This window comes from Ailuropoda melanoleuca, chromosome 7, assembly GCF_002007445.2.
Source record: "Ailuropoda melanoleuca isolate Jingjing chromosome 7, ASM200744v2, whole genome shotgun sequence".
NCBI lineage: Eukaryota > Metazoa > Chordata > Mammalia > Carnivora > Ursidae > Ailuropoda > Ailuropoda melanoleuca.
This window is the reverse complement of record NC_048224.1, coordinates 28,284,646-28,310,683: the sequence shown is the minus strand read 5'-3', so window position 1 is coordinate 28,310,683 and position 26,038 is coordinate 28,284,646. Positions and strand designations below refer to the sequence as shown.

The window sequence follows — 26,038 nt, the reverse complement described above, 5'->3', positions numbered from 1 at the left end:
CAGAAATAACTAGGATTGAGAGCTAGAGGCGTAATTTCTACAGAAGACTAGAAAGCAGAACTGTCACCATGTATTATTGAGATCTTAATTTAATTCCCATTAAAGGGGAATTCAATTGACTGGGTTCGTGAAGGTCCACTCTATTCTTTCCTCTCAGAGAGATGACTAAATCCATTTTGGTGCTATATTTGGTAGTGGGATATGGGAATGGAGGTTTCCATAAGTCAGAGTAGGTGTGTGGTTTTCTAGAAAGGAAAGTCTGCCTTCGTTGGATGGACCAATGAAGTTATTTACGTTCTGTCTGACAAGGTTTTCCCCAGTCTCCTTGCATGAGAACGAAGTATTGTACGCCCATCTGGACTGGGTAAAAACAGAAGCTAATAGCAGTTCTGTGGAAAGAGATACCCTACTTATCTTCTGATCCAAGAGTCCAGGCTCTACCCGCTGCACCACACACTGTTTGGGGTGGTAGTTGTTCCTTTGAGTTAATGTTTCCTGAGAAGTGAAGTGCAATGTCCAACTTTAATGATAAAGGCTGTATCAATAATAACACATGACCTCCTATTTCAGATAGAAGAATTATGGGCAGTTCTGGGTGTTGCTGGCTGTCTTGGAGGATGGCTATTCTGTCTGGGTTTGTTTTAATGTCTCTTTTGATTACCAAGAACATTCTGCCACTTACATGTAAGAATAAGAAGTGCTTCTTGCTGATGGGGGGTTGGAGAGTTCACTAAAAAGTGCTGGGCCAGGACGTGGCTGCCACCCTCTTCTCTTTCAGTGGAGTGTCAGACATTGTTATGTGACTCCCACACAGGTGTCTATCATGGCTGAGCAAGGCTGGTTTCCTTAAAATGAGATGAGAGTACTAACAATAAAGGGTGACAAGACAACACATAAAGAAGCACAAAGGAAGTCTTCATCCTCACGTTGAACTTGCCCAGGATATGTGCTGATAAAATCAGATCTGAGCATATCCTGAACTCCATCTGTTAAAGGCGCTCACAGCCACTTAAGAGAATGTCAGGCAAGAAAGACCTGGCAATACATTTTCTGCCTGCCAGAGTAACTCCTTCTCTTCCATCCCCAACCTGGCTAAAAATACAACCAACGTGTCACTAAACACACACACACACACACACACACACACACACCAAAAAGCCTAACATTTGTTGAACACACACACACACACCTCCTCCAAAAAGCCTAATATTGTTGAACACACACACACACACCAAAAAGCCTAATATTGTTGAACACACACACACACACCAAAAAGCCTAATATTTTTGAACACACACACACACACCCAAAAGCCTAACATTTGTTGAGCAGATTGTGACAGAATATCAATTAGCTAAGTGTTTGGTATGCAAACATCCCCAGTGCTAAATCACCCAGAGGAGGGTTTTGGGGGAGGAGGAACAGAGTGTCAGAAAATGAGAAAGGCAGGCTGCCTCCAAGAGAAAGTGCTGGAGCCAAAGCTCTGAAACTTAATTGGCAGGCGGGAATGGTGCAATTGCCACGTATGTCCACTTGGTGACAGCAGTTCTAGCCAGAACCTCCTCTGCCCCAATTGGTTCAGGTGATGTCTATTTACTGAAAGCGCCCCGGTGCTGGGCCCTCTGGCCGTGGTGGGTGGGTGCTGTACCATTCGGAATTCGTCACCCAGGTGTCCCGAAAGTGCAGATAATTAGATGAAACATCTTTTATTTTAATAGTTTGGTATTTTTAAAAATGTGCCTTAGATGAAATATAATTTATTATAGCACAAGCCTGAGGATTGGTTTTCTGTTTACAACGGTGATACAAAATTTCCACTTGAAATACTTGTAGTAAAAATGGGGCACCTGGGTAGCTTGATTGGTTAAGCATTGGACTCTTGATCTCAACTCAGGTCTCGATCTCAGGGTCATGAATTCAAGCCCCGCACTGGGCTCCACACTGGTCCTAGAGCCTGCTTAAAAAAAAAAAAAAATGTTTGAAACACTTTCAGTAAAAATAAGTTTATATGAAGAAAAATATTAAGTAAATAATAATATAGAAAACGTTATTATAAGAATCTGGCAAAAGTCACAAAAAGGGAATGTAAACAATTGGAAAGTTTGGGAAATACTCATTAAACGCAGGAAGGAAATAAATTGACTCGTAGACAGGAGAATTCAGAATACCAGACAAATGAGGGGAAAACAGTAGAACTCTTACAGGATCCAGATTCCAGTTCTAACTTCCGCTAAGCCTGTGTGACACTGGCCTCCCTCTGGATCTCCACTTCCTTACCTAGAAAATAACTCTAATGCCTTGCTCAGCTTTATTATTTAGTGGTTCTGTTTCACTTATTTTTAGATTATGAACAATCATAACAGCAGCCAGCACATTTAGGTCAGCTGTGAGCTGGATGGTCTCCATAATTCATCATTTTAAATTTCCATAATAGTCGTGAGAGGTAGGTGTTATGATGCCCATTCCACATACAAGGGGATCGAGGCCGGGAGATTTTAAATCGCTTTCCTGGGTTGCACACAACCTGATGGGAATGACCTTCGACCAGACGCTGGAGCCCGTGTTTGTTGCTTGTAACCTTGCTCTGTCGCAATACTTAATTTCTATTCACCCTTCAAAACTAAGCTCAAGAGCATCTATTCAGAGAAGTCCCTCTCTTTTCATCTTAGCTAGTGTCCCTCATCCGTGTTCTCTTACTGTTCCATGTATGCTGTTTTGTTTTGTTTTAATTTGCCTTTGTATCCCAACATCCTGCGTTGTTTTGGGCAGAATGGATAGCCAAAGAGGGGAAGCATGAGGGAGAGGGAAAGGGGAAGCCAGGAGAGGGAGGGGATTGGAAAAGAAAATATATGGCTATCTTATTTTACTAAATATGAAAGAAGTAGAATTGAGAGGTAAGAGAACAAGGCGATTAAGCGTATGGTCTTCTAGATCCAAACCACACAGCTGTGCCACTTACTAGGTGGGTAATTGACAGCACAGAGTCAATGCCTGTGCTTCGATTTCTTCACCTATAAAACAAGGCTATCAATACTTACTTACCTGAAAGGATGTTGTAGAGACTTAATGAATTATATGTAAAGTGCTTAGAACAATGCCTAGGATATGTTAAGCAGGTGCTCAATAAACATTGGTTATTATTATTATTGTGAAATGAATAAAAGGGGAAAACCCCCACTGTTACAAGGTGAAAAAAATCCCATGACACCACTACATATATATAAAACCTCTTCACTTCCCCAGTTCTACTTGTTGACCAATGCAGACTCATTCCATGGCAGTTACAAGTAAGAATTATAGCCGTGGTGTGCACAATGTAATATCCTTATCTTTGTACATCTATGGCAATAGGATTGGTACTCCACGTCTACTTTCAGAACATTTGGAAATATCAATATTGAAATTACCACACTGTGTTATATTCTAATTCAGATTTACTTACTATCTCTTGCCCTCAATCAGACTGAGTTTCTTGGGGAAAAGGACTCTTGGTTGATTCTTCTCTATGTCACCAATTCTCAGTGAAGACGCTGGCAGTAAATGTTCATGACATGTTCGCTAAATGAATATTGTAGAAAAGATAAGTTTATGTGAACAATAAAATTAAAAATATTATGTGATATTTACCATACAAGCAGCTCAAATTAAGTGTGATTATAGCTTGGACGGGAGACAGCACTTCTAGGTAGGAAGAGACAGTAGCACAGAATGGTCAAATCTGAACTTTAGAGACAGACAGCCTTGGTTTTGAGCCCTAACTCTGGCACTAATGAGCTTATATGATCTTGGGATATAACCTAATCTCTTTAAACCAGTAATGTCCTTATCAGTGAAATAGGGATAATATTAGCTGGACAGACTAAATGAGATAATGTATGTAAAATTTCAGGTACCTATTATGTGTTTGTAAAGTGGGTAACATATCATCATCATCATCATCCTCAAAGGCTTTGTGATGGAGGCGCTCACTATTTGCATGGGCAGACACAAGGAAAGAGCACTGAACAGCCAGGAGGTGTGAATAAAGGTACTGTGGGTGTTAGAGCCAAAGGCAAACAGGGAGGACAAATGGTACTGTTTAATTAGAATATTGGATATTTTCAGGAAAGTAATGGGAGGGAAGAGTGGGAAGTTGGCTTTAAAGGCCAGGGTGAGAAATTTAGTCGTTATCCTGCAAATATTACTGAGACTTTACAGTATTCTACACAGGGTAGTGACCAGTTCAGAGTGAGCCATAAGGGGAATGTTCTGGCTATTTGTGCAGGACAGTCTGGGGATCGTGAGGGGAAAATGGAAACAGATAAACCACCTAGGAAGCTTTTCCAGTACTTCCAATGAGAAGTTGAGGTTCCTCTCTGGGATGGTGGCGTGAGGAAGGATAAGAGGAAATGAATATGTGGGACGCTGGGAAGAAGAAACTCAAAGAACTGTGTCCAAGTGGATGTGAGAAGCAGTGAGGAGGCAGAGGCCAGGACAATTGTGAAGGTTTATAACTAGATGACCAGGAGCATGGCACCACTGTTCTTTTTTTTTTTTTTTTTTAAGATTTTATTTATTTATTTATTTGACAGAGATAGAGACAGCCAGCAAGAGAGGGAACACAAGCAGGGGGAGTGGGAGAGGAAGAAGCAGGCTCATAGCGGAGGAGCCTGATGCGGGGCTCGATCCCATAACACCAGGATCACGCCCTGAGCCGAAGGCAGACGCTTAACCGCTGTGCCACTCAGGCGCCCCTGTGGCACCACTGTTCTAACAGAAAGAAACCAAGAGGAGAGTGGCCTTAGGGGGCAGATAGATTTGCTTTTTGCTATGCTAAGTTGGAGGTGCAATGGGCTATTCTGTAATGAATGATGTCCAAGAGACACTTGAAAATATGAGCTCAGAACTCTGACATTTATTTAGAAGATATCTGCACAGAGCTAATAGCTAAAGGTATACAGTTGGATCAACCATCTAAGAAGGGTGGGAGTATACTGAGAAAAGATCAGGGAGTGATCCTTGGGAAATACCTCCCACATCCCAAGAGCAGAGCAGGCTTCAAGGAGGGTGGAAGTGTTGGGAGGGGTCATGAGCGAGTCTCTCTCTGAGAGAGAGAGAACTGCGGAGGGGCCACTGGACTTGGCCATGAGGAAATCGCTGACGAGGCATGAGAGAACAATATGTGGAAAGAAAAACTAGACTGCAGGTGTGAAGGAAGGAAGAAGGGGTGTGGGGGGAAAGGAGGTCAACTGAGTACGGTAGGAGTTCAAGAAGTTGGGGAAAGAAAGGAAAGAGATGTGATGGCGGCTCAAGGTGGGAGCAAAACTGTTCTTCCCCAGATAAATGACCGGTTGCTCGAGGTTCATCCAGAGATGCTTATTTGTCTATTCATTAAGAAGTAGAAAGAAACACTGGTGGAGGAGGCCAGAAGAGGACCTTTGCCACAAACTAGATGGAGAGGCAGGTTGCCGCTGTTCTAAAGTCATAGACTGTGTTATCACTAGGAATCCAGCAGCATCTGCTTTAGCAGAGACAGAACTCATTTATCACGCATCCACAGACCGTGAGAGAGGGAAACCAGAAACTCTCCCTGTCCACTTAGGAAAACAAAGTTTTATCCACTCTTTGAAAATAATTCAAAAGCTTTGGGAAAAGTATTTTAGCAAGGAAGCAACACTAAGAAAAGTAAGTGCACGATATCTTCCCTTTCTTGACTTGTGTGTCCAGATGCACTCTAGGAAAATGCCTCAGCGCACCACTAGAACACTCCAAGAATACTATGAACACAGCCCAAGTTTATGACCCTCCTATCTCCACGGTGGTTTTCATGCTACAAGAAGCTCTCACGATTGCTTTCATCCTCACAGAATCCCTGTCAGGTTTTACTTTTCCTGTTTGACAAGTGAAGAAGTTGAGGATTAGAAAGAACTGAGCAATTTCCCCCCAAATTACACAGCTGGGAAATGGTACAGCTACATACCCTTTGCCCTTTTTCATACACACTCTCAAATATCACTCACGTGGTCCTCACAGTATGATGCTCTGGGTATGGCATGACCAAGCACAGTGTAGCAGGACTAGGATCCCCCCCACCCCCTGTGTGGGGGCTCTATAATTGTCAGTATAGCCTAAAACTACATTAGCTTTGGAGCACTTGTATCAGATCATGTTTTTGATGGGGTAGTATCCCGTGCTCCCTTCTCACCCCCATCATAAGAGCCCTAGGGCAGAAGTTCTTCCCTCCCACACCTGCCTGGTTCAATCAGCCCTCTGAAACACATGAACAAGGCCTCAATATTTAAGCTTGCTCCAGACGGGTCAGGAAGTAGAAAACCCATTCTCTCCCTCAATAACTGGTTTGGTCTTGTAGGAAGAACACCAGACTGGAAGGGTGAAGGCCCAGGTTCCAGATTTACTCTAGCTCTGTGACCTGAAATCACTCGATACTTAGCACCAGTGTCTTGATCTGAAAAATGACGATAGTTACTTTATGTCCGCTGCAAGGATCCCGTGAAATTCCTGTGAAAGTAGGGAGGGCCCTGTGCTGGGTGTAATTTTCTGCTGTCGTCGGCTTGAAAATTTTATTTTTGAAGATTTTATTTTTTATTTTTTGAAAGAGAGAGAGAGACAGAGAGAACACAAGCAGGGGGAGGGGCAGAAGAACAAGCAGACTCCCCACTGAGTGTGGAGCCTGACATGGGGCTTGATCCCAGGACCCTGAGATCATGACCTGAGCTGAAGTCAGATGCTTAACTGACTGAGCCACCCAAGTGCCCCTCGACTTGAAATTCTTAATTTTTATAGGAGGAGCTGTGTGTCTTCACTGCGCACTGGGCCATGCAAATCACCTCCCTGGGCTCCAGTCTATAATTAATTGAACTGTTAGGAAATAGACAACCTTCAATCCTTCTTCTACTCTACCTATTAGCAAAATTTGGCACAATTGATCACTCCCTCCTCCTTGAAGCATCTTTTCCACGTGCCTTCTGGGGCACTATACTTTTCCACTTTTCCTCTGTGTCACTGGATGCTCCTTTGCTGTTTCCTCCCTAATCTGTTAGCATGTCCCCAACCAAACTCCTCCTCATCTCCCACATCCTGCTCTTCCCAGCCTTCCTCGTGTACTATTGGTAACTCCATCCTTCCAGTTGCTCAGAGCAAAACCCTTGTCTTCATCTATGACTATCTCTTACTCCATATCCAATTTGGAAGCTACTCCAGAATCTGACCACTTTTTCACCACTCCCATCACAGTTCAAGGCTTAATCACAGCTCACTTGGATTATTGCAAGACCCTTCTAGCTGGTCTCCCTGCTTCCGCCTCCTCCACTGTCACTGAGAGTCTATTCACACAGTGGTCAGAATAATCCCTTGTATAGGTCAGATCATATCAGTCTTCTCTTCAAAACCATCTAGTGACTATCCATTCAATCAGAGTAGAAATCCCTACAAGGAGCAACAAACTTACCCCTCTGAACCTATTTCCCACCACCACAGTTCATTTGCTGGTGCCCATTTGCCTGGAATGCCCTCCCAGCTATCAGCCTGGCCCCTCACTTCCTTCAGCTCTGCTCAGCTGTCACGCTATCCATCAAGATTTCCCTGACCACCCTATTTACATAGCAACCAGCATCGGCTTCCCCCCTCATTCCTTAGCCTATATTTCCCCGTTCAATTTTCTCCAAAACATCATCACCTTCTGATATATTACATTTTTTAAAAATTTGCTTACTATTTATCTCTCCCCATTAGACTGGAGGCTCTGTATGGGCAGGGGCTTTTGTCTTTTTGCTGCTACGTCTCTAGCATCTAGGACGGTGCCAGTGAATGGCAGTAGGCAGAGTTCTGGAACAGATGATGGGATTACTATTATTAAGTCACAGCCACGTCAGGTCCTCTGAGTGCAAAAGTGCCTTCATAGGCTGCATGCCCTGCATACAGGAGTGTGGGCATTTATGGGGGGGCTCCTGCAGCAGCCTCTTACTAGATTATACTGTGGGAATGGAAAGGTGAGTCGGGAGAGTAACTACCCGCTAAGAGTCTGACACTGAGAGACAGGTCTCAAATGTGTGTATATGCAAATAACTCTAGAACAAGGCAGCATTTGTTAAAAAATATCCAGCCTTTAATGGCTAACACCTCACATTCTGGTAGTGACTCCAGAGTTTTCTACAGGGAGAAGGGACAATGAACTATGGCTTTTGAACTTACTGCGTGGCTACTTCTGTCCCAGGCAAGTTCCTGTTCTGGACTACTTATCACATCAAAGACACCTTGCCCGACTTCCAATCTAGTTTGCTCCAAAGTCCCTCCACTGGCCCCCCTCCACCCAATATCGGCCCTACTACTGTTAACTCGAGACCCACCCTCTCATAGTCCCTCCACCCTCTGCTTCTAGATATAGGGAACAAGAGGCAGGAGTGGAATCAATTTAGGAAGGCTGCAACAGGCTAACGAATCTATTATTTACTGACAATAAAGATGTGTATATCTATCTTGAGCGTATGGTGCCCAGAATTCAGGGATTACATCTGTCAGTCTTTGCGTCCTGACAATCTTGGCCAACATTTGGCACAGTACGTGGCATTCCCTAAGGTTTGCCGAATCACTCAACTGAATGTAATAAGCCCAGAGAAAGGATCATTCTAATTAAGAAGTGCCCCTGCATCTTCTTTAAGGTTCCCCAGAGATATTTTATAGGGCTATTTTCTTGAGCTATCATAAGAAACAACCAGTAAGAATTAAAGCATCTCAAATAAAGGCACCAATATTTAAAATGCCAGTTTAAATAATAAATACTACTACTTTAAAATTTCGGAAGTTACTTTAATTTGTATTTGATTTCTTTAAATCCTGTATTTGAAAATTCAAAAATTATCAAGAGGCAAATTGCAAATTACACCTTCCATTCCTTCCAGGACTCCTCTGAAGACAGAGTCTCTGAGGTTATGAGTTTTTAGATCTTTTCTCATGGGAAAGACTGGAGAACTGAGAAACTTAAAGCTAAAGCATCAGGATCTGGTGACTGAAAACCACATAAAGTCTGGGTGTTGGGTATATGGGTGTTTGTTATGTCATTCTCAATATTTTCCAGTGTGTTTGAAAAACTTGCTTCTCTCATACGTTCATACTACACATATGATTTTCATACCCAGGCAAGATGAAGCCTGAAAAGATAACCTGTCTTATAATCAGTAAGAGCTGCTGTCAGCAACAAGTAAGAAAATTTGGGACAGGAAAATCATTCCTCTCCCTGGCTCTCAGGTTATCTATACATAAAATGAGGGGAGGGAACTAGATGGTTTTGGGGGCCCTTCTACTTCTAATGCCTTAAGAGTCTAGAGAAGTAGGGGGTACTTATTCACATTTTAAAGGCTTTCTCTTTATAAAGGATTCTTTTCTGAGTTTCTTTAGTGCATTTAAAACTGTGACTTGGGGGGCGCCTGGAATGCTCAGTCGGTTAAGCATCTGCCTTCAGCTCAGGTCAGGATCTCGGGGTCCTGGGATCAGCCCTGTGACTGCCTCCCTGTTCAGCAGGGAGCCTGCTTCTCCCACTCCTCCTGCCATTCCCCCTGCTTGTGCTCTCTCCCTCTCTCTCAACTAAATAAACAAACAAAGTCTTTAAAAACTATGACTTGGTTTACCAAAATCTGGTTACTATATTTTTATTATTAATAAAAGCAGCTAATACTTGTTTAGCAAGTTCAATATGCCAGGCACGTATAAAATGTTTTATACAGATTATTTGATTTAATCTTCCCAATAGCGACACGAGATAGGTACTGATACTGTACCCAGGTGTAAATAGGTCAATTGGCCCTGAGGCTATCTAACTTGCCTAAGCAACACTGGAATTCAAACTCTCTTCAACCCAATCCATGACTCTAGAACACTGTTAACCCTGCATTTCTCAGACGGGCTGCTCATATCAGTGTGTATTCAGTGGTCCTTCCCTACTTGGACAGCCATGGTTCTCTGTGCCCCCTTGCTTTCTCAAATGGGGTGACGACTGGGGATGGGGTAATTTCTTTGGTTTCAACTTAATTTCTGTGGCATAACATGGTCATATTTTCATTAAATTCTTTTTGACCCTCCCTCGATAAGTAACAGTGCATTTCACTAGTTATCTTGAGTCATTTGCTAATGATCAGGTAAGCAGAAAAGCGTTCAGATTTGCTTTGAATTCCTAATTTGGTTCTTTGGGTCTGTCATCTAAATTTCACAGCATCTACAGCAAGACTTTACATTATTTTGCAACAGATTAAGGTAAAAAGAATGCCACATGGAGGAAAATTATGTAAGATCAATTTCACATCTTCATAATGTTCGCATTATTTTCACTTTTTCACAAGAACTGTGTGAGTTGTTCATTAGAAGTAGAAGGGCCCCCCAAACCATCTAGTTCCCTCCCCTCATTTTATGTATAGATAACCTGAGAGCCAGGGAGAGGAATGATTTACCTGCCCCAAATTTTCTAACTTGTTGCTGACAGCAGCTCTTACTGATTTTAAGACAGGTTATCTTTTCAGGCTTGTTCTTGCTTGGGTATGAAAATGTATGTGTAGTATGAATGTGGGAATTATTTACCCACCTTGCAAATGAGGAAAGATTCACAGAGAGGGGAGGTGACTTATTCTAGGACACGGACTGGTTAGGCATTAGACCTCAGGTTCTTTCTACACTATGTCACTTCCATATGGAAAAAGGGCCATCAGATCCAGCACTTTTTGGCAGACAGAAATAAATGACTGTTGTATCAGACTCTGTGCCATGCCAGGCTGTGGCCATGGGGCTCCCTGTATAACTAGCAACTATGCTACAGGATGAGGATAGCAGGACCAACCATGCCCCCTACTCATACCTGTGCAGTGTGATAAAGAAAGTAGAGGTGGCCAACAGCTGTGGTCCAACCAGATAAAACTTTAGGCGGGAAGTTAAGTGACAAGTAAACTTGTGTGTCTGTGGGTCTGTGTGTGTTTAACTGTTAGGTGCTTTTGATATTTTTAAAAAGGTTGCTTGTGGAAGTCAGACCATATAGCAGGAAGGTATTACAGCAAGATGGATTTGGGAAAGGACCAGTCTCGCTTGAAACTCCATCAGACACCTAATCTTCATCAAGAAGAGAACCATGTTCCAGGTAATGGAAGAGATCTTAAGAGGTCTCTAGTGGCCACTCAGATGTCTTAGCGACTGTTGGGAAGAACTGGGGCTGTGGCTATTTTCCTAATTTTTATGGATCTGGCCCCCAAAAAGGATAATTCAGTATGTTCATACTACCTTAGATGGGAAGGAGTGGGGTTGCATACCTTCTCAGGTGACTTGTAGTGCATTGATTCTAATGAGCCAGAGAAACACAAGGAGATAACAAGTAAATTATAATACTATATTCCAGTGAAAGATAATGAAAATACCCAGCACTAGATGGTTGTGGTAAAACAAGTACACTCCTATACTTCTATGGTAGTGTAAATTTGGTATGATTTTTGGAAAGAGATCTGGTCTACCTAGTGCCAGATCTATAATAGCGCTTATTCTTTTGACTCACTAATCTTAGTCTCGAGTCTGTCCTAAAGTGGCATTTCTTAAAACGTTTTTACAGAACCCTAGGCCTTGAGACAGTTTTTAAAACTTTTTTGTGCCATGGATCACTTCGGCATTCTGATGAACCTATAGGCCCCCTATTAAAATAAATATTTTAAATACACGAAGTTGATAGGATTTCAAAGGAAACAATTACAGGATACAATTATCAAAATGAAAAATTGTGATCCAGTACTATTTATGCTCATCTGTAGATGCATTAAGTGACAAGATTATATTAAGGTGGGTCTAAAACCATTGTAACAAATCAAACGTATCATCTCAAATAAATTGTATTTTAAGGTATCTGCAACAACTGTATTGTAATATGAAAAAAATCTGATTTCTTTTGGTGACAGACACTTACTGCATAAAAATTGCTGTGGTTTGTCACCTACATTCACCATTGAAGGAAATTTAATTAGACATTGGTAAAAATAAAGGTATAATATTCCCGCATCTAAGTTCGCCATCAGAACTTCTGTCCTAAGAACAAAAGGTGCTGTGGTCCAAGGGGTGTGCTCTGTCTCTTGGGGATCTCAGTGCAAGTCTGTAATCACTTTACAGGCTCTAAGAAGACCCATTAACTTTTCACAAACTTAGATGCAAACAGAACCTTTTATCGATAACTTTCCAAAGAACTTGGAAAAACAGCATCCTAAGGAAAAAATTCAAAAAGAAAAAAGCTATATGCATGAATATTCTTATTGTAATTTGATCTACAATGGCAAAAAAAAAATCCATAAAATGGGCAACAACCAATACAAGTGGAATGACTGGGCAAACAGGAATACATTAACTTGATTAAACTTAAAATTATGAGGACTATCTCATAGAAAATATATCTGACATAATGTTAGGTTAATAATGATGAAATTGTTGTATGCTATCATTACAAATTTGTGTCATTTAGGGACTAGATGGGTATGAGAAATAAAATGAAAACAGGTTATAATGTTAAGGATGGCAGAACATGGCTGATTTTTTTCTTTTATGTTCCTACAATATGTAAAATTATTTTGAAGAAATTAATGGGTTGGTAGCACACTTATGTACTGACCCTTTCATTTAAAAATATTTACTGAATGTTTGCTCCTAGGCATTCTTTGGAGGTACATGGATAAATAAGATATGGCCCTTGTCCCCCCAAAACTAGGAGCAAAACAGACATGTAGCGTAGGGGTTCTACCACTTTGCCATAGGACTCTTGCTGATAAATGCCACGATTTATCACTACATCCTCTAACTTCCACTTTGATCCTACAGAAGTCATTGGAACTTGGAATTTGCGAAACAGAGAGCAACTCAGAAAAAGGAAAGTTGAAGCACAAGAGAAGCAAAATTCGCAATGGCATTTTGGGTATGGTATCATTGCAAGGGAAAAAGAACTGATATTTGTCAAGTATTTGCTATGGGTCAAGTAGCACTGAGCGCTTTTATACACTTAATTTATCTTTCCAACAATCCCATAAATTGGGAGCTGTTATCCCTATTTTAAAAAAAAAAAAAAAAAAAAAAAAAAAGGAACCCAAGTCCTCAAAGGTTAAATCTCTTGCCTGAAATCACATAGCTAGTAAAGGGTTGGGAACATAATTTTATTCCTGTTCTTTTAAGATTAAAGCCCCAGGCAGTTAAATTATATTGTAGAGAGACCTGGTGTTCTACAACTTCTGTAATATAAACATAGAAGCATCTTGTTGGGAGGAGGAGATACCTTTGTGGAGAACTTCAAGCTAGTTTCCCAAGGTTTCAATTAGTAAAATCCTAACTGAATGAGTGTGTTAACTCTCCATGGAGTAAACCATGCAAATAAGTGATGAAAGAGTTTAGGAGTTCTTCGATCTCCAAGCAAAGTCAACTGTATGTAATCTCAGGGAGGGAGTATATAAGACCACGCTTATAAATGAGGCAGCTTCTAGGTGCATCCATTTAGAATAGGACTCTGAAAACAGAGGTACTTGGAGATGCTTGGAGATAGAAATGGGGAGCCCAAGGAGCCAAAGTGCAACATCCATCTAAGCCAGAGTATCTCAACCTGGGCACTATTGATGCTGTGGGCAGGATAATTCTTTGTGTGCGAGGCTGTTCTGTGCATTGTAGATGTTTAGCTGCATCTCTGGCATCTAGAAACTGATAGTGCTTCTCCACCCACCTTGTGACAACCAAAAATGTTTCCAGACATTGTCAATGTCTCCTGGCATAGGAAGGGTTGGGGGGTGTGTGAAGGGGCAAAACTGCCCACAGTTGAGAACCACTGATCTAAACACTCTTATATTATTATTATTATTATTATTATTATTATTATTAGATTAGCAGTTAGATTTGCATTTCTTCATTGCTGCAAAAATGTTTCTTTTGATGGCAAAGATTAAATATGTATACATATTTCTAGGCATCATTAAAAAAAAAGTACAATATAGATGTTTTAGCACTTTTCTGGAGAAAGGGCACCTATCCCCCTGTGGACTGAGTTATCGGCTATTCTGCTACAGCACCAATCAGCTCACATATGATTGGTAAATAGGAGAATGATATCAGTATAACGTAGAAGTTGTGTTGGTTCGAGATTTTTCCTAGTCAAAAGGGAATACAATTAAAACCTTCAGTCAGAAAGGGAAAAGCCTTCAGCTTGGCTGCTGCATAAGCGGGGTCCTTTTTGGCCTGCATCCAGGGCTCCTTCCCTAGACGACAGGACTAGCCCTGCACAGCTCTCCACATGTAGGTTGCACTTCCTCCTGTGCCCAGGCCAATGGCAGCCCTGCTGGCTCAGAGCACCACCAGCATTTGCATGATCTCAGCAGCTGAAAGCCTGCGTTTACACTGTTGTTTTTGTGTATTTTTGCTATCCTCCAGGCAGCCTCCAGCCAGAGTGAGCTGCCTGTCTGGACTATTGAAGTTATCTCCCGGATACCCATTATTGTTTTTGTTAGTGTTAAAAATTGCACAGGGGCGCCTCCATGTCTCAGTCGGTTAAGTGCCCAACTCTTGATCTGGCTCAGATCTTGATCTCAGGGTCGAGTGTTCAAACCCTGCGTTGGGCCTACTTAATAAAAACAAACACACAAAAAAGTTGCACAGGACTTGGGTCGTTTGCCTAATTCTAATTTTCTCCACAAGCAATGTACTTTTAGTGTATGATTTTGCAGAAAGGTTTTCCAGGAATTAGTTATATTATATTATAGCAGAAACTTTTATACTCGAGTCCTGTGGCAGGTGACTCTGTTGAAGAATATCCTATTAGCCCGCCCTAATTCCATACCCGCCAAGCAACCTTCTGATCGTTCCTTAGCTTCTCAAATACTTGCTACAGAGAAAGAATATAGTCATCTATTAGTCCAAGCATCCTCTGCTGTGTGACTTTCCTTTTCTCACTGTTCACTTAAAAATTGGTCTTTAGGTTTATATATTGGTCTCTCTGAGCTGGTTGATGAGTTCTGTCCCTGATAAATGGAGCTAGTCTCAGTGTGCTGATAGAACTGGGTTTCTGGGCTTGCTGGGTTGGGGGGGGGCAAGGCTGAAAAAGTCACTGAAGTAGATGACACCTTGGTGAGCCTCTTGGCAGCTGGCTGGCCATGCTCTTGTGACACATCTCTATGCTCCTGAGGGCTGTTCTTACTACAACATACCACACAGTGAAACCTTAGTTGTTCCAGAGAGAAGCAGCAGAGTGTAATGGTTAAAAGCCCTGGCTCTTAAAGCCAGAATGACTAGATTTGAAACGTGGCTCCCCCACGTCTAGCCATTTGACCTTGGAAAAGAAAGTGCCTCGGTTTTGTCATCTGAAAAATGGAGATAATAATAGTATCTGCCTCATAGTGGATGATGTGAAGATTATATGAGATAACAGAATAAGTAAATTACTCAAAACAGTGTCTGACACATAAGAAGCACTGTTTCCTGTACTAATATGAGTGTTAATTTATATTTGAATAATTCATTCATCCAAGTTATTATATGCAATTCTTTTTGTTAAAGACTTATTTATTTATTTTTAGGTGTGTATGAGTGGGAGGAGGGGGCAAGGGGAAGCAGACTCCCTGCTGAGCAGGGAGCTCCACATGGGGCTCAATCTCAGGACCCTGAGATCATGACCTGAGCCAAAACCAAGCATCGGATGCTTAACCAACCGAGCTACCCAGGCGCCTCTATTATATGCAATTCTTACAACAGCCACATGATGTTGGACAGATACCATTTACTCCATTTTACCTATGAAGAAACCAAGGCATAGAGAGTTTATGTGACTTGCCCATGATCACATAGCTGATCAGTGACAGGGTCCGGATTAAATTTTAGGCCACACAGATATATTTGCATCTTTTGAAAAACTACCGGGAAGAACATGGAACATAACTCAGATTCCCTCAGATAGAGATCTACTTAACAAATTATTTAGGATTTAATATCTAGGATGAAATAAGTGTTTCCCGAAAAAGTCACATACACCATCTTTTAAAAATCTGACAATAAGGACTTTATAAATTGTCTTGTGTCCTTTGTCATTACTTGGAATTAAACTCTAAAATACTGAGGTGTCATCCCATCATTTTTACACAACATTTTCTTCTATATTATTTTTAATGCTTATTTTTGACTGTCTTATTACATATACAACTTTTGTTTTAAAGATTTTATTTATTTGATAGAGAGAGATACAGTGAGAGAGGGAACACAAGCAGGTGGAGTGGGAGAGGGAGAAACAGGCTTCCTGCCGAGCAGGGAGACCGATGTGGGGCTCGATCCCAGGACCCTGGGATCATGACCTGAGCCAAAGGCAGATGCTTAATGACTGAGCGACCCAGGCGCCCCCATATATAACTTTTTAAATGTTGATTTCAAACTGGTTTTGGTGAGGCAACCTTTAAAAAAAATTTAACTATGGAAATCTTCAAACACAAACAAAGGTAGAATAGGGTACCCATTTAAGTGTGCAAGGAATTATGAGCACTGCAGAGATATAAAAGCACTGGTTTTAGCTACTTTGCTAAAAGAAATACGAATATTTACTATAAGAATATTTCCCCAGAAATAATGGGAGTATGAGGCAACCTATGTTCCTCACCTAAAAGCATGACCCTCATCATAAACCCTTAGCAAGGAGAGCATTTCAGCCTGTGATCTCTATGAGAAGGCTCCACAGAGCAGGTAGCATGGAACAGAATTTCAATAGGTTTAGAAAAATGATGAAATATTTATTTATAGCACCTTTTCCTCCCCCAACCCCCCAGCCCATCTGCATTAGCCATCTGTATCTGGTTATAGTGGCAGTACCTAACAATTTGTCATTGGCTGCGATTTCCACGCATATCCTTTTATCTTTTAGATCCTTCACTTAGCTATTAATTTGGAGTAGGTATAATATGGCCACTCATGCCTTTCCACCAGGCTTCTTTACTTCCAGAAATGTTTTGGCAGCTTTTGACCCAGCTAACAGTACATCTCATTTGACATGTAGCATGGCTATTTAGCACTCTGTACACAAGACACTGAATTAAATGTGCAATTAGATATATATCTTCTGTCTGCAGGCTGCACAGACAAGGAGCTGTGCCTGGGTTGCCGATCTAGAAATGCAATTGTATCCGTTTGCCCAGGGCATAGTGGGACTAACTCATACGGACTAAATCTAAAAAGACTACTGTATAAACCAGCATGCCAATCTATTCATTTATAACATCAGTTATACGTTTTCCATAACCAATCCTTAACTATATGCTCTCAAACACAGACACGCACCCTACACTCATCAAGAAGATTCCGTGTGAGCCAGGTGTCAGAGACAAAAAGTCCCTGAGGGACATTTCCTCTCCTGACAACTGAGAACATCTAGCACTCTCCATCATTTTACAAACAAGGAGTTTGGGGCCTAGACAGATTAAGCGATTTGTTCATGGTCATGCAACACGGCAGGCAGCGGGAGACCTGGAACTGTTATCGCTAAGCATTTCTTCCAATCCTGTAGCCCCGTTGCTGACATTAATTTCATCTTTCACAGAGAGAAAAAATGCAAGCGGCCAAGGACAGGAAAAGGAAATAAAAGAGGCAGAAAGAGACAACAAGATAGAGAACTGAAGGAGGAACCTCAGTCACAATTTAAAAAGGACATGTTGGAGAAAGCGTTGGCACCTATGGAGAAAGAAACTGAAACACCTAGGAGTATAACTGAAGTGCTGTCTCTAGTAGCCTCTCCCAAAAAAGTTGTGCCTGACAAACAATTTTCTTCAGTGGATCAAGAAAGCATTAAATATCAGGAAAATTCTTCTGAGTTACAAGAAACAGTGGTACAAAATCACCCTTCTGAAACATGCCAAGATATGGCTGAACTTGAAGTCCTCTCTCCTAAAATATGCCAAGAAACACCTGTATTTCAAGGCCATCCTTCTAAAATGTGTCCTGATACAGCTGAACCTGAAGTCCTCTCACCTACAATGCGCCAAGAAACAGCTGTACTTCAAAACCATCCTTCCAAAATGTGCCCTGATACAGCTGAACCTGAAGCCCTCTCTCCCACAATGTGCCAAGAAGCAGCTGTAGACAAAGTCCTTCCTTCTAAAACATCTGAAGACATAGCTGGCCTGGAAGGATGCTCTCTTGAAGCATTCCCCAAACCAGATATGCCTAAAGGGTATGCTCTTCAAACATACCAAAAAAGAGCTGAACCTGAGGAATACAATTCTGAACCAGATCAAGGAATGGCTGAGATTGAAAGCTTCTTTTCTAAAACACAAGAAATAGCTGTGCCTAAAGACCTTTCTACAAAAACACAACAAGAAACAGTTGAACCTGAACACTTCTCTCATGAAACCTATAAAGAAATTGCTGTGCCTAATGCATCCTCTCATAACACAATCCAAGAAATGCCTGCTCCTGAGGAATATCCACCTGAAATATATCCAGAAATACCTGGGCCTGAGGACTGTGCACCTGAAATATATCCAGAAACACCTGGGCCTGAAGACTGTGCACCGGAAATATACCAAGAAACACCTGGGCCTGAAGACCGTGCACCTGAAATATACCAAGAAACACCTGGGCCTGAAGATCTTTCTACTAAAGCGTATAAAAATAAGGATCTGCCTAAAGAATGCTTTCCAGAACCATACCAAGAAACAGGTGGGCCCCACAGCCAGGATCCTAAATCCCACCAGGAGGATGCTAAGGATGTTTACACTTTTCTTCGAGGTAGGGTGTTTTATTGGGATAAGTCAGTGACACTGCCACTTCATGGGGTTCCCCATTTATAATTAGCTCAGCAACATAGGTACATCTCCCTCAGAGTGGTGATTTATAGCCTTCTTTGACAATCGTAGGGTATCTCCCATTATCGCAAGGGATACCATTAATGTCACTAGCTAGTTTCAAGTAAAAAATGTTTTTCATACAACCAATGTCTGTTTGGCACATTTAAGAAGAATTAAAAGAAAATAATTGAAAATATAAGTGTGTATAGTAGGTATTTGACATACTATCCATTCTAGGAAGCTTTAGCCAGTGAAATGAAATGAATCCAATACAAGATGAATTATGTACAAAATATTTCAAAGAACAATCAAATTTAAATTAACAAGAAAGCTTCAGGAATACAGTTTTTCTTGAGAATTAAAACTTCCTAGCAAACTAAAAGCAAGTAAATTCAGGGTACAAGGTACCGAGGGAGTTATAAAGGTACAAAATATGATCCTGCTACTGGGGAACTCAGTTTTGTAGGATTTATCGGGTTTGCCAAAACCCCTTTCTATTTCAATGTCTGTTCCTGAAAAGCTTTCTCCTAAGCATAACACTTCTAAAATAACGTGACCTTTCTTCAGTTTGACTTGGCTCAGGGACATAAGTGAGAACCCCTGTTTTCTTTGCAATACCATAGACAGTGTAAGCAATGGGCTGAATCTACCAGACCAGAGTTCTACCCAGGCAATTTTTTTCTAAAGAAATCCCTCTTGTAGTTTATTCTCTTTCCTAAAAGATGAGTGGAACAGAAGCATGGGGTTAGTTGGGTGCCCACAGGTACAGGTTTTGAAGAAATACCTTGAAAAAATTAGAGTAAAAAGCAGATGGGTGAAGCATGGGTCTGTGCCGACAGGAGCCTCTGCTAGAGAAGCAGCTCTCTTCCATACCAGGCTCCATTCTAGGAGGTTCATTCTTGCCAAGGTTAATATGGGCAATTAATTCACTCTTTTCTTGTTTCGGGGTTTTGTCTGGCCAAAAAAATGGAAATATGTACTCTCTTTTTACTGATTAGAAAATGTTCATAAAAATGAATTATGAACGTTCATTATGATAAATGAGAGCAAAATGTAAGTGAAGATAGAGTAAGTCCACTCTAATACCATCACCTATCTCTAATCCTTATCCTCAAGGTGTTTTCCTTTGTTTTAACAAATGAGATAGCATATATCCTCTTCTGTAACCTGCATTTTTTCACAGACAATATATATCATGGCCATCTTAACGAAATCTTTTGTAACAGTTGTATGGTATTGTGCTACATGTACAATAATTTATTCTACCAACCTCTGAAATGACGAACATTTAGGTTACTGCTGAGTTTTACTATTATAACACTGTTCAATGAACATCACTGGAAGTAACATTTATTTGGTACTTTCTATGTGCCCGAAACTGTTAAACCTTTTGTGTGAATTATTTTATTTAATGTTAAAACCCTAACAGAAAAACCATATTATCCCCATTTCATAGATAAGGAAACTGAGGCACTGGAAGCTTAAGTCTGTCCAATTATATTCTTTAGATAAATCCCTAGAAACTGAAATGCTGGGCCAAAGGGTACCCACATTTAATGTTTGGATACATTCTGTCAGACTAGCCTCCCAAAACGTTGTAGCAATCCACACAAATCAAGAGTTTATGTAAGTGCCTTTTGCTTAGGCCCTTGCAAATGCTGCATGATTACACTGAAAAAACTTTTCCCAGGCACCTGGGTGGCTCATTTGGTTAAATGCCTGAGTCTTGATTTTGGCTCAGGTCATGATGTCAGGGTCCTGGGATCAAGCCCCAAGTCAGGCTCCGTGCTCAGCAGGGAGCCTGCTTAAGGATTCTCTCTCCCCCTCTCCCTCTGCCACTTCCCTTGCTCTTACCCCTTCCTTCTTTCTCTAAAACAAATAAATAAATCTTAGAAAAAAATTAAAAAACCTTTTCCTATGTGTTAGGTTTAAAAAAACAAAACCAAACAACCTAATTGTTTTAATTCCCACTTTTTAAATGACTACTGCTACTAGGCATTAGTATTATTATGAATTTGAATTTCATGACTGTTATAAATTTGATTTTTTTCTTTTGAGAATTGCCTGTTCGAATTCCTGTTCCATTTTAAATTTGATCTTTTTGGATTGATTTTAAAAATCCCTGTATAATAGTTATTAAGAATTTACCTACATATAAGTTATAAAAATTTTCCCTGTTGTTGCTTTTGGTTTAACTTTATTTATAGTGGTTTTTGTCATTTACATGATAAGATTTTAATTTTTAGTTATTCAAACCCGTCATGATTTTAATATTTAGTTATTCAAACCAGCCATTCTTTTCCTTTATGGTTTCTGGTCTGTGTTCTGCCTAGACAGGCCTTTCTAATCCTAAGATTATAAAAAACATTTTATTGTTTCTATAACACTTATGGTATTTTAATATTTAAATCTTTAATTCATCTGAAATTTGCTTTTGTGCAAAGTGTGAGGTAGAGTTTTTTCCCTCTAGATAAATACTGTTTCAATACCATTTATTGAACCTATTTTCATATTTTATTCTACAGAAATGAGAGAAAAACCCAAAGCAGAAGAACCAGAGATACCAGCAATTCCAAATGTTCCTCAAGAAATTCATCCAGAAAATGATGTCTTCAGTTATGTTTTGTTTTAACGATGCTCAACCATCAATAGTTGTCCAACAAAATACACGTCTTAATATATTATGTGTGCGATTTTCTCAAAACATTGTAGATCTATACAATAGTCATTAATATTTTAAGGTGGGTTTTTCACGTATAGACTATATCTGAGAGAACGAAGGTGTTTTTTCAGGCTCTGTCAAGTAGATGATATCCTGCTTGTGTGTGTGTGTGTATATATATATGTATGTGTATATTGGGGTGAGGCTAGTGGTGGAGAGAGACAGAAATGGGAAAGGGATGGCTGAATAACTGATTTTTCTCCCCTAAGAACAAACCTTTCTTTGGTTAATTATTTTTTTAAATTTATTTTTTTCTTGGTTGATTCTTAAAAGTATTGTCTGAACACTTAAAATCTGGGAGAGTAATCGTTTTCTTGTAAACTTTGTTCAATTATCAATGTAACAATAGCATCAACATTTTATTCAGACTTTGGTAGGCTTTTTAAGTTAATTTTAACAATTATTCTGGGACTCCTTCAAAGATATTTTGAGGTGATGAGTGATGAATGCAGTTTGAGTGTTTGAATTCTTCCTTTTTAAATATTGTATTTGTGCCAAATGTACATTAAATTTTTATTACATGTTTCACCATGTGGACAGCATCATGGTAAGCACTGTGAGGGTTAGAAGACCTATAGCACATAGTCCTTACCCACTAGGGGTTTAATTTAGGCTCATGGAGGAAATAAAACAGAATACAAATCATAGTAAATGCTAGTGTCGTTTGAAGAGTAGATACAATAGAGGAAACACTCACTTTTTTTTTTTTTTTTTTTTTTTTTTTTTTTTTTGCTGGAGTGATCTGAAAATATATATCTTCGAGGAGCCCTGAAAGATGGAAAAGATTTGTATTGCAGGTGAAGATTATGGCATTATTGTATGTGACACAGAGAAGTGTGAATTCAAGACGTACTCAAGAGAACTACATGCAAATTACAGTTAATGCACAGTCCATGTGGAATAGCAGGCTACTAGGCTAAAGATCTCATATTATTAGAGTGGACAGAATTTTGCATACCTGAGAAGTATGCGTTAGGTAATGTGGAACTAAGTCAGACTTTGGAACAATGCAGTTTTAGTATTTTAAGAATATCTTTCTGGTGAAATTGGTCAGGGTTAGCTGAAAATGTTAAGAGACTGGGGGCAGGAATAGGAACTATTCTGGGTGGGAAGATGTCTGAAAATCCCCCCTGGTATTTAGCGGGGAGCTGTTTGCAGTTTTCCATCTGTTGTTACAGAAGGCTCAAAGTGAAGGAGATTTTTGCAAGTAAAGGTTTAGTTCAGCAAGGACACAATCGTACAAGCTCTCCATATAGGTACAGAGGCACTGTGCTAGGTACTAGGCCAGACAGCAAAGAAAAGACAGAATCTCAGTCTCACAAGCATTCACAGTGTAGAAAGAGGTTCTCAACCCTCAGGATCCATTAGAACCACTGGGGAAGATTTCAAAATTACAGCTGCCCAGACACCTCCCCAGAGATTCTGATTTACCTGTCTAGGATGACATCCAGGCATAGATATGTTAATTTTTTGAATTGTTTTTTTGTTTGTTTTAAATAATATTTTTGAGAAATAATTTTAGAAATTATAGAAAAGTTATAATGGTAGTACAGAAGTTTCTGTATACCTCTCACCCAGTTTATCCCAATGTTAACATGTTCTGTAAACATGGTCCATTATCAAAACTTAAGAAATTAAGACAGTGACATTACCATTACTTGGATTTCATTAGTTTTCTACTAATGCCCTTTTTCTGCTTTAGGATTCAATCTAGGATACAACATCGCATGTAGGGTATTCGAAAAGCTCCCCTAGGTGATCGGAATGTGCAGCTACAATTGAGGGTCACTGGTATAGTGGGAAGTTACAATGCTGTTTCCCTCCTGTTTGCACACACTCCCCCACAAACATTACATTTTTTTTTTCCTCCAGGGATATAGTCATCATACAAGGATTACTCATACCCCATTATATTACTCCAGGGACATATTGAGGGCAGCATAACCATATAATAGTCCTTTACATCTGGATGGCACTTCAGAATTTATATTTCCATATACACTTATTTGATTTGCACAAGGGTCTGCAAAATGGGCGGGGCAATGATTATCATTCCGTTTTATAGATGAAGGAATAGCCTCAGAGAGGCTGGGTACTCACCTAAAATCACATCTAATTTCTTCAGTGCTTTTCATGCTCGTTCTAATCTCAGGAAATCTTGTCTCAATTCACCTGCCAGAGTGGGTCAACATTACAAGAAAAGGAGTAAATGGAAGTTTCACGTTCTAAGAGTGTTGTATTAAGATGAACTGTAAGATACTTGCATATGTACAATGCACAGGGGCATAAAGGTGAAAGAAATGGGGAAGTAGATGGAATGAGGAATATAGTACATTAGAAAGAGAGGATCGGGGCGCCTGGGTGGCTCAGTCGTTAAGCGTCTGCCTTCGGCTCAGGGCATGATCCTGGAGTCCTAGGATCGAGCCCCACATCAGGCTCCTCCACTGGGAGCCTGCTTCTTCCTCTCCCACTCTCCCTGCCTGTGTTCCCTCTCTTGCTGGTTGTCTCTATCAAATAAATAAATAAAATCTTAAAAAAAAAAGAAAGAAAGAAAAGAAAGAGAGGATCTTCTCTTTTCACCTCTTAGGACCCTTTCTTCTTGTCCGCTTTCCCCACTCCCTGTATACACACAACCTCTGCTTTCTCACTATTCTCATTCAAACACCAGTGTGCATCTAAACACTTTCCAGTTTTCTTCTTTGGCTTCAAACCTTGAGGTCACAGAATCAAAAGTTTTGCAACCATCTACCTCTACTTTGTGCTACTTTTCCTCTCATGGTAGGTACAATGGTGGTTCTTAAAAATCCATGAATCCTGTGCTTTTAAATCTAAAATGATGCATATCCCAAAGCTTTAATTGCTTTTCAAAGGGATCCTTCCTCCAAATGAAAGATTAAGAACTATTAGAAGGAGAAGTGTCTAAGTGTAGGTTGATGACCACCTATATTAGAATCATTTAGGTTTTTTTTAAAGGCAGATTCCCAGGTCTCACCTCCAAAGAAACAGTTGCCTGATAAACTACAAATAATCAGATATAACTCTAGAAAGGATAATAAAAAGCCTCAGATCACATAATACAAGTGCCACATATTTAAGTTCCTGTTTTCCATAAACAGAAAATTTACCTTTGAAATTTAGACGTAGCAAGCAACTTAATCAGCGTCTCCAAGTTTGCTTTGCATCGCAGTACTTGTCACACTCAGTAATCCATTATTTTGCGCGATTATCATTAGATAATACTTAAGGCCACACTAGTCTGTCCACAAATTAAGCGAGACATCACTTTCAACACCACCATCTAGTGGCAAATGCAGCTATTACCGCCCCAGTTTTACAAAGCGTATATAGCTCAGTTGTTGCCAAACTTGTTTTTGCAGGCGCACAGAACAATGACATTGCTGCTGGAAACAGATTAATAGCATCCTTTTCCAAATTTTCATGGACAGAGGACACATATATGAATTTGATCAACTTTAAAGTGTGTGTTTTGTTTTTATTTTTAAGATTTTATTGGAGAGAGATAGAGCGAGAGAGCGAGAGAGCAAGAAAGAGAGAAGGAGCAGGGCGGAGAGGGAGAAGCAGGCTCCCCGCTGAGTACAGAGCCCTTACACAGGACTTTAGCCGAAACACAGGACTTTAGCCCAAAGCAAACGCTTAACTGACCGAGCCACCCAGCCATCCCAAAGTATGTGTATTTTAAACCACAACCTTCTCTTTAAATCTTTGGCTGTGAAATAAAAAAGTTTAGCAACAGATTTTCATAGTTGAGCTTTTAAAATCCATGGGCTTGCATGCTTTTGAATATTTTATATTGCAAGCCATATGTCCCCCCACCTCCAAACAGGATAAAAAAACCCAGAAACAGAATTATACGTACAGAGAAACTTGATATAGGGGAGAGATGACGTTACAAGTTTAAGTAGGTAAAAGTATAGTACCACTGCAAGGATAACTGGTCATCGCATGGGATGAAAACAGGATTCTTGTTGGCTCTCAACTTTTCATAGCTGCCCAGAAGCAACGGTCACAATCTCTCCCATGTACATGCCATATTGACTCTCAATTTCATTCTTGCTTCAGTTCCCTTACGGTATGGAGCACAAAAAAGTTCCCCGCTTCTTAACCCCTATTCCAATGTGATGCTCCCCATCCATTAGACGTGAAATAAGGTTTACTTAGGGTTCCTTGCTGACAAAACATCGTTCTGCTGTGGAAAAACTGGGAATATACATTAGTATGAATAGTCATGTGTATACCCACCACTCAAGAATTTCTAATTTCCTAACATCCGATCGTTATGTGGTAACTCTATATACACATCTTTTTTCTTTAAAAATCAGTGTCATTCATTGGACACGTAGGTTGTTTATATTAATGTTTCGAGAGACATCTTGGTGCATAAATCTTCATCGAAGTGTCTCCCTTCGCATGCGCGCGAATTCGGGCTCGCTGAGTGGCAGGGAATCGCAGCGGGTCAGCAACAGGGAACAGAAAGCCAGGTCCAGGAGAAGAACCG

The 26,038-nt window shown here is 40.3% G+C and overlaps 1 protein-coding gene and 1 long non-coding RNA gene across 4 annotated transcripts; one reads left to right on the top strand and one right to left on the bottom strand.

Moving 5' to 3' along the window:
- Positions 1-1,737: 1,737 nt before the first annotated feature.
- On the bottom strand, positions 1,738-25,915 carry LOC105235697. 3 transcript variants are annotated; one of them, XR_002141861.2, is made up of 4 exons: positions 25,783-25,915; positions 23,623-23,694; positions 3,443-3,558; positions 1,738-1,957 (listed from the first exon to the last, which is right to left on the bottom strand). It is a non-coding gene; the product is annotated as an uncharacterized LOC105235697 (long non-coding RNA). The 3 variants fall into 3 exon arrangements; XR_004626519.1 differs by lacking the exon at positions 25,783-25,915 and adding an exon at positions 25,400-25,724; XR_004626518.1 differs by lacking the exon at positions 25,783-25,915 and adding an exon at positions 25,461-25,724.
- HEMGN (hemogen) lies at positions 3,934-21,484 on the top strand. Its single transcript, XM_034664168.1, has 5 exons — positions 3,934-4,027; positions 10,991-11,116; positions 12,826-12,919; positions 17,555-18,741; positions 21,326-21,484. Exons 2-5 carry the CDS (start codon positions 11,038-11,040, stop codon positions 21,430-21,432), a joined length of 1,467 nt encoding a protein of 488 aa, XP_034520059.1. The 5' UTR covers positions 3,934-4,027; positions 10,991-11,037; the 3' UTR covers positions 21,433-21,484.
- Positions 25,916-26,038: the final 123 nt, after the last annotated feature.

Bases quoted from the DNA above. Each gene is read 5' to 3' on its own strand.
- HEMGN (XM_034664168.1), top strand. From the start codon at position 11,038: ATGGATTTGGGAAAGGACCAGTCTCGCTTGAAACTCCATCAGACACCT. The intron at 11,117-12,825 runs GTAATGGAAGAG...TTGATCCTACAG, and splicing joins AGAAGAGAACCATGTTCCAG to AAGTCATTGGAACTTGGAAT. The intron at 12,920-17,554 runs GTATGGTATCAT...CATCTTTCACAG, and splicing joins AATTCGCAATGGCATTTTGG to AGAGAAAAAATGCAAGCGGC.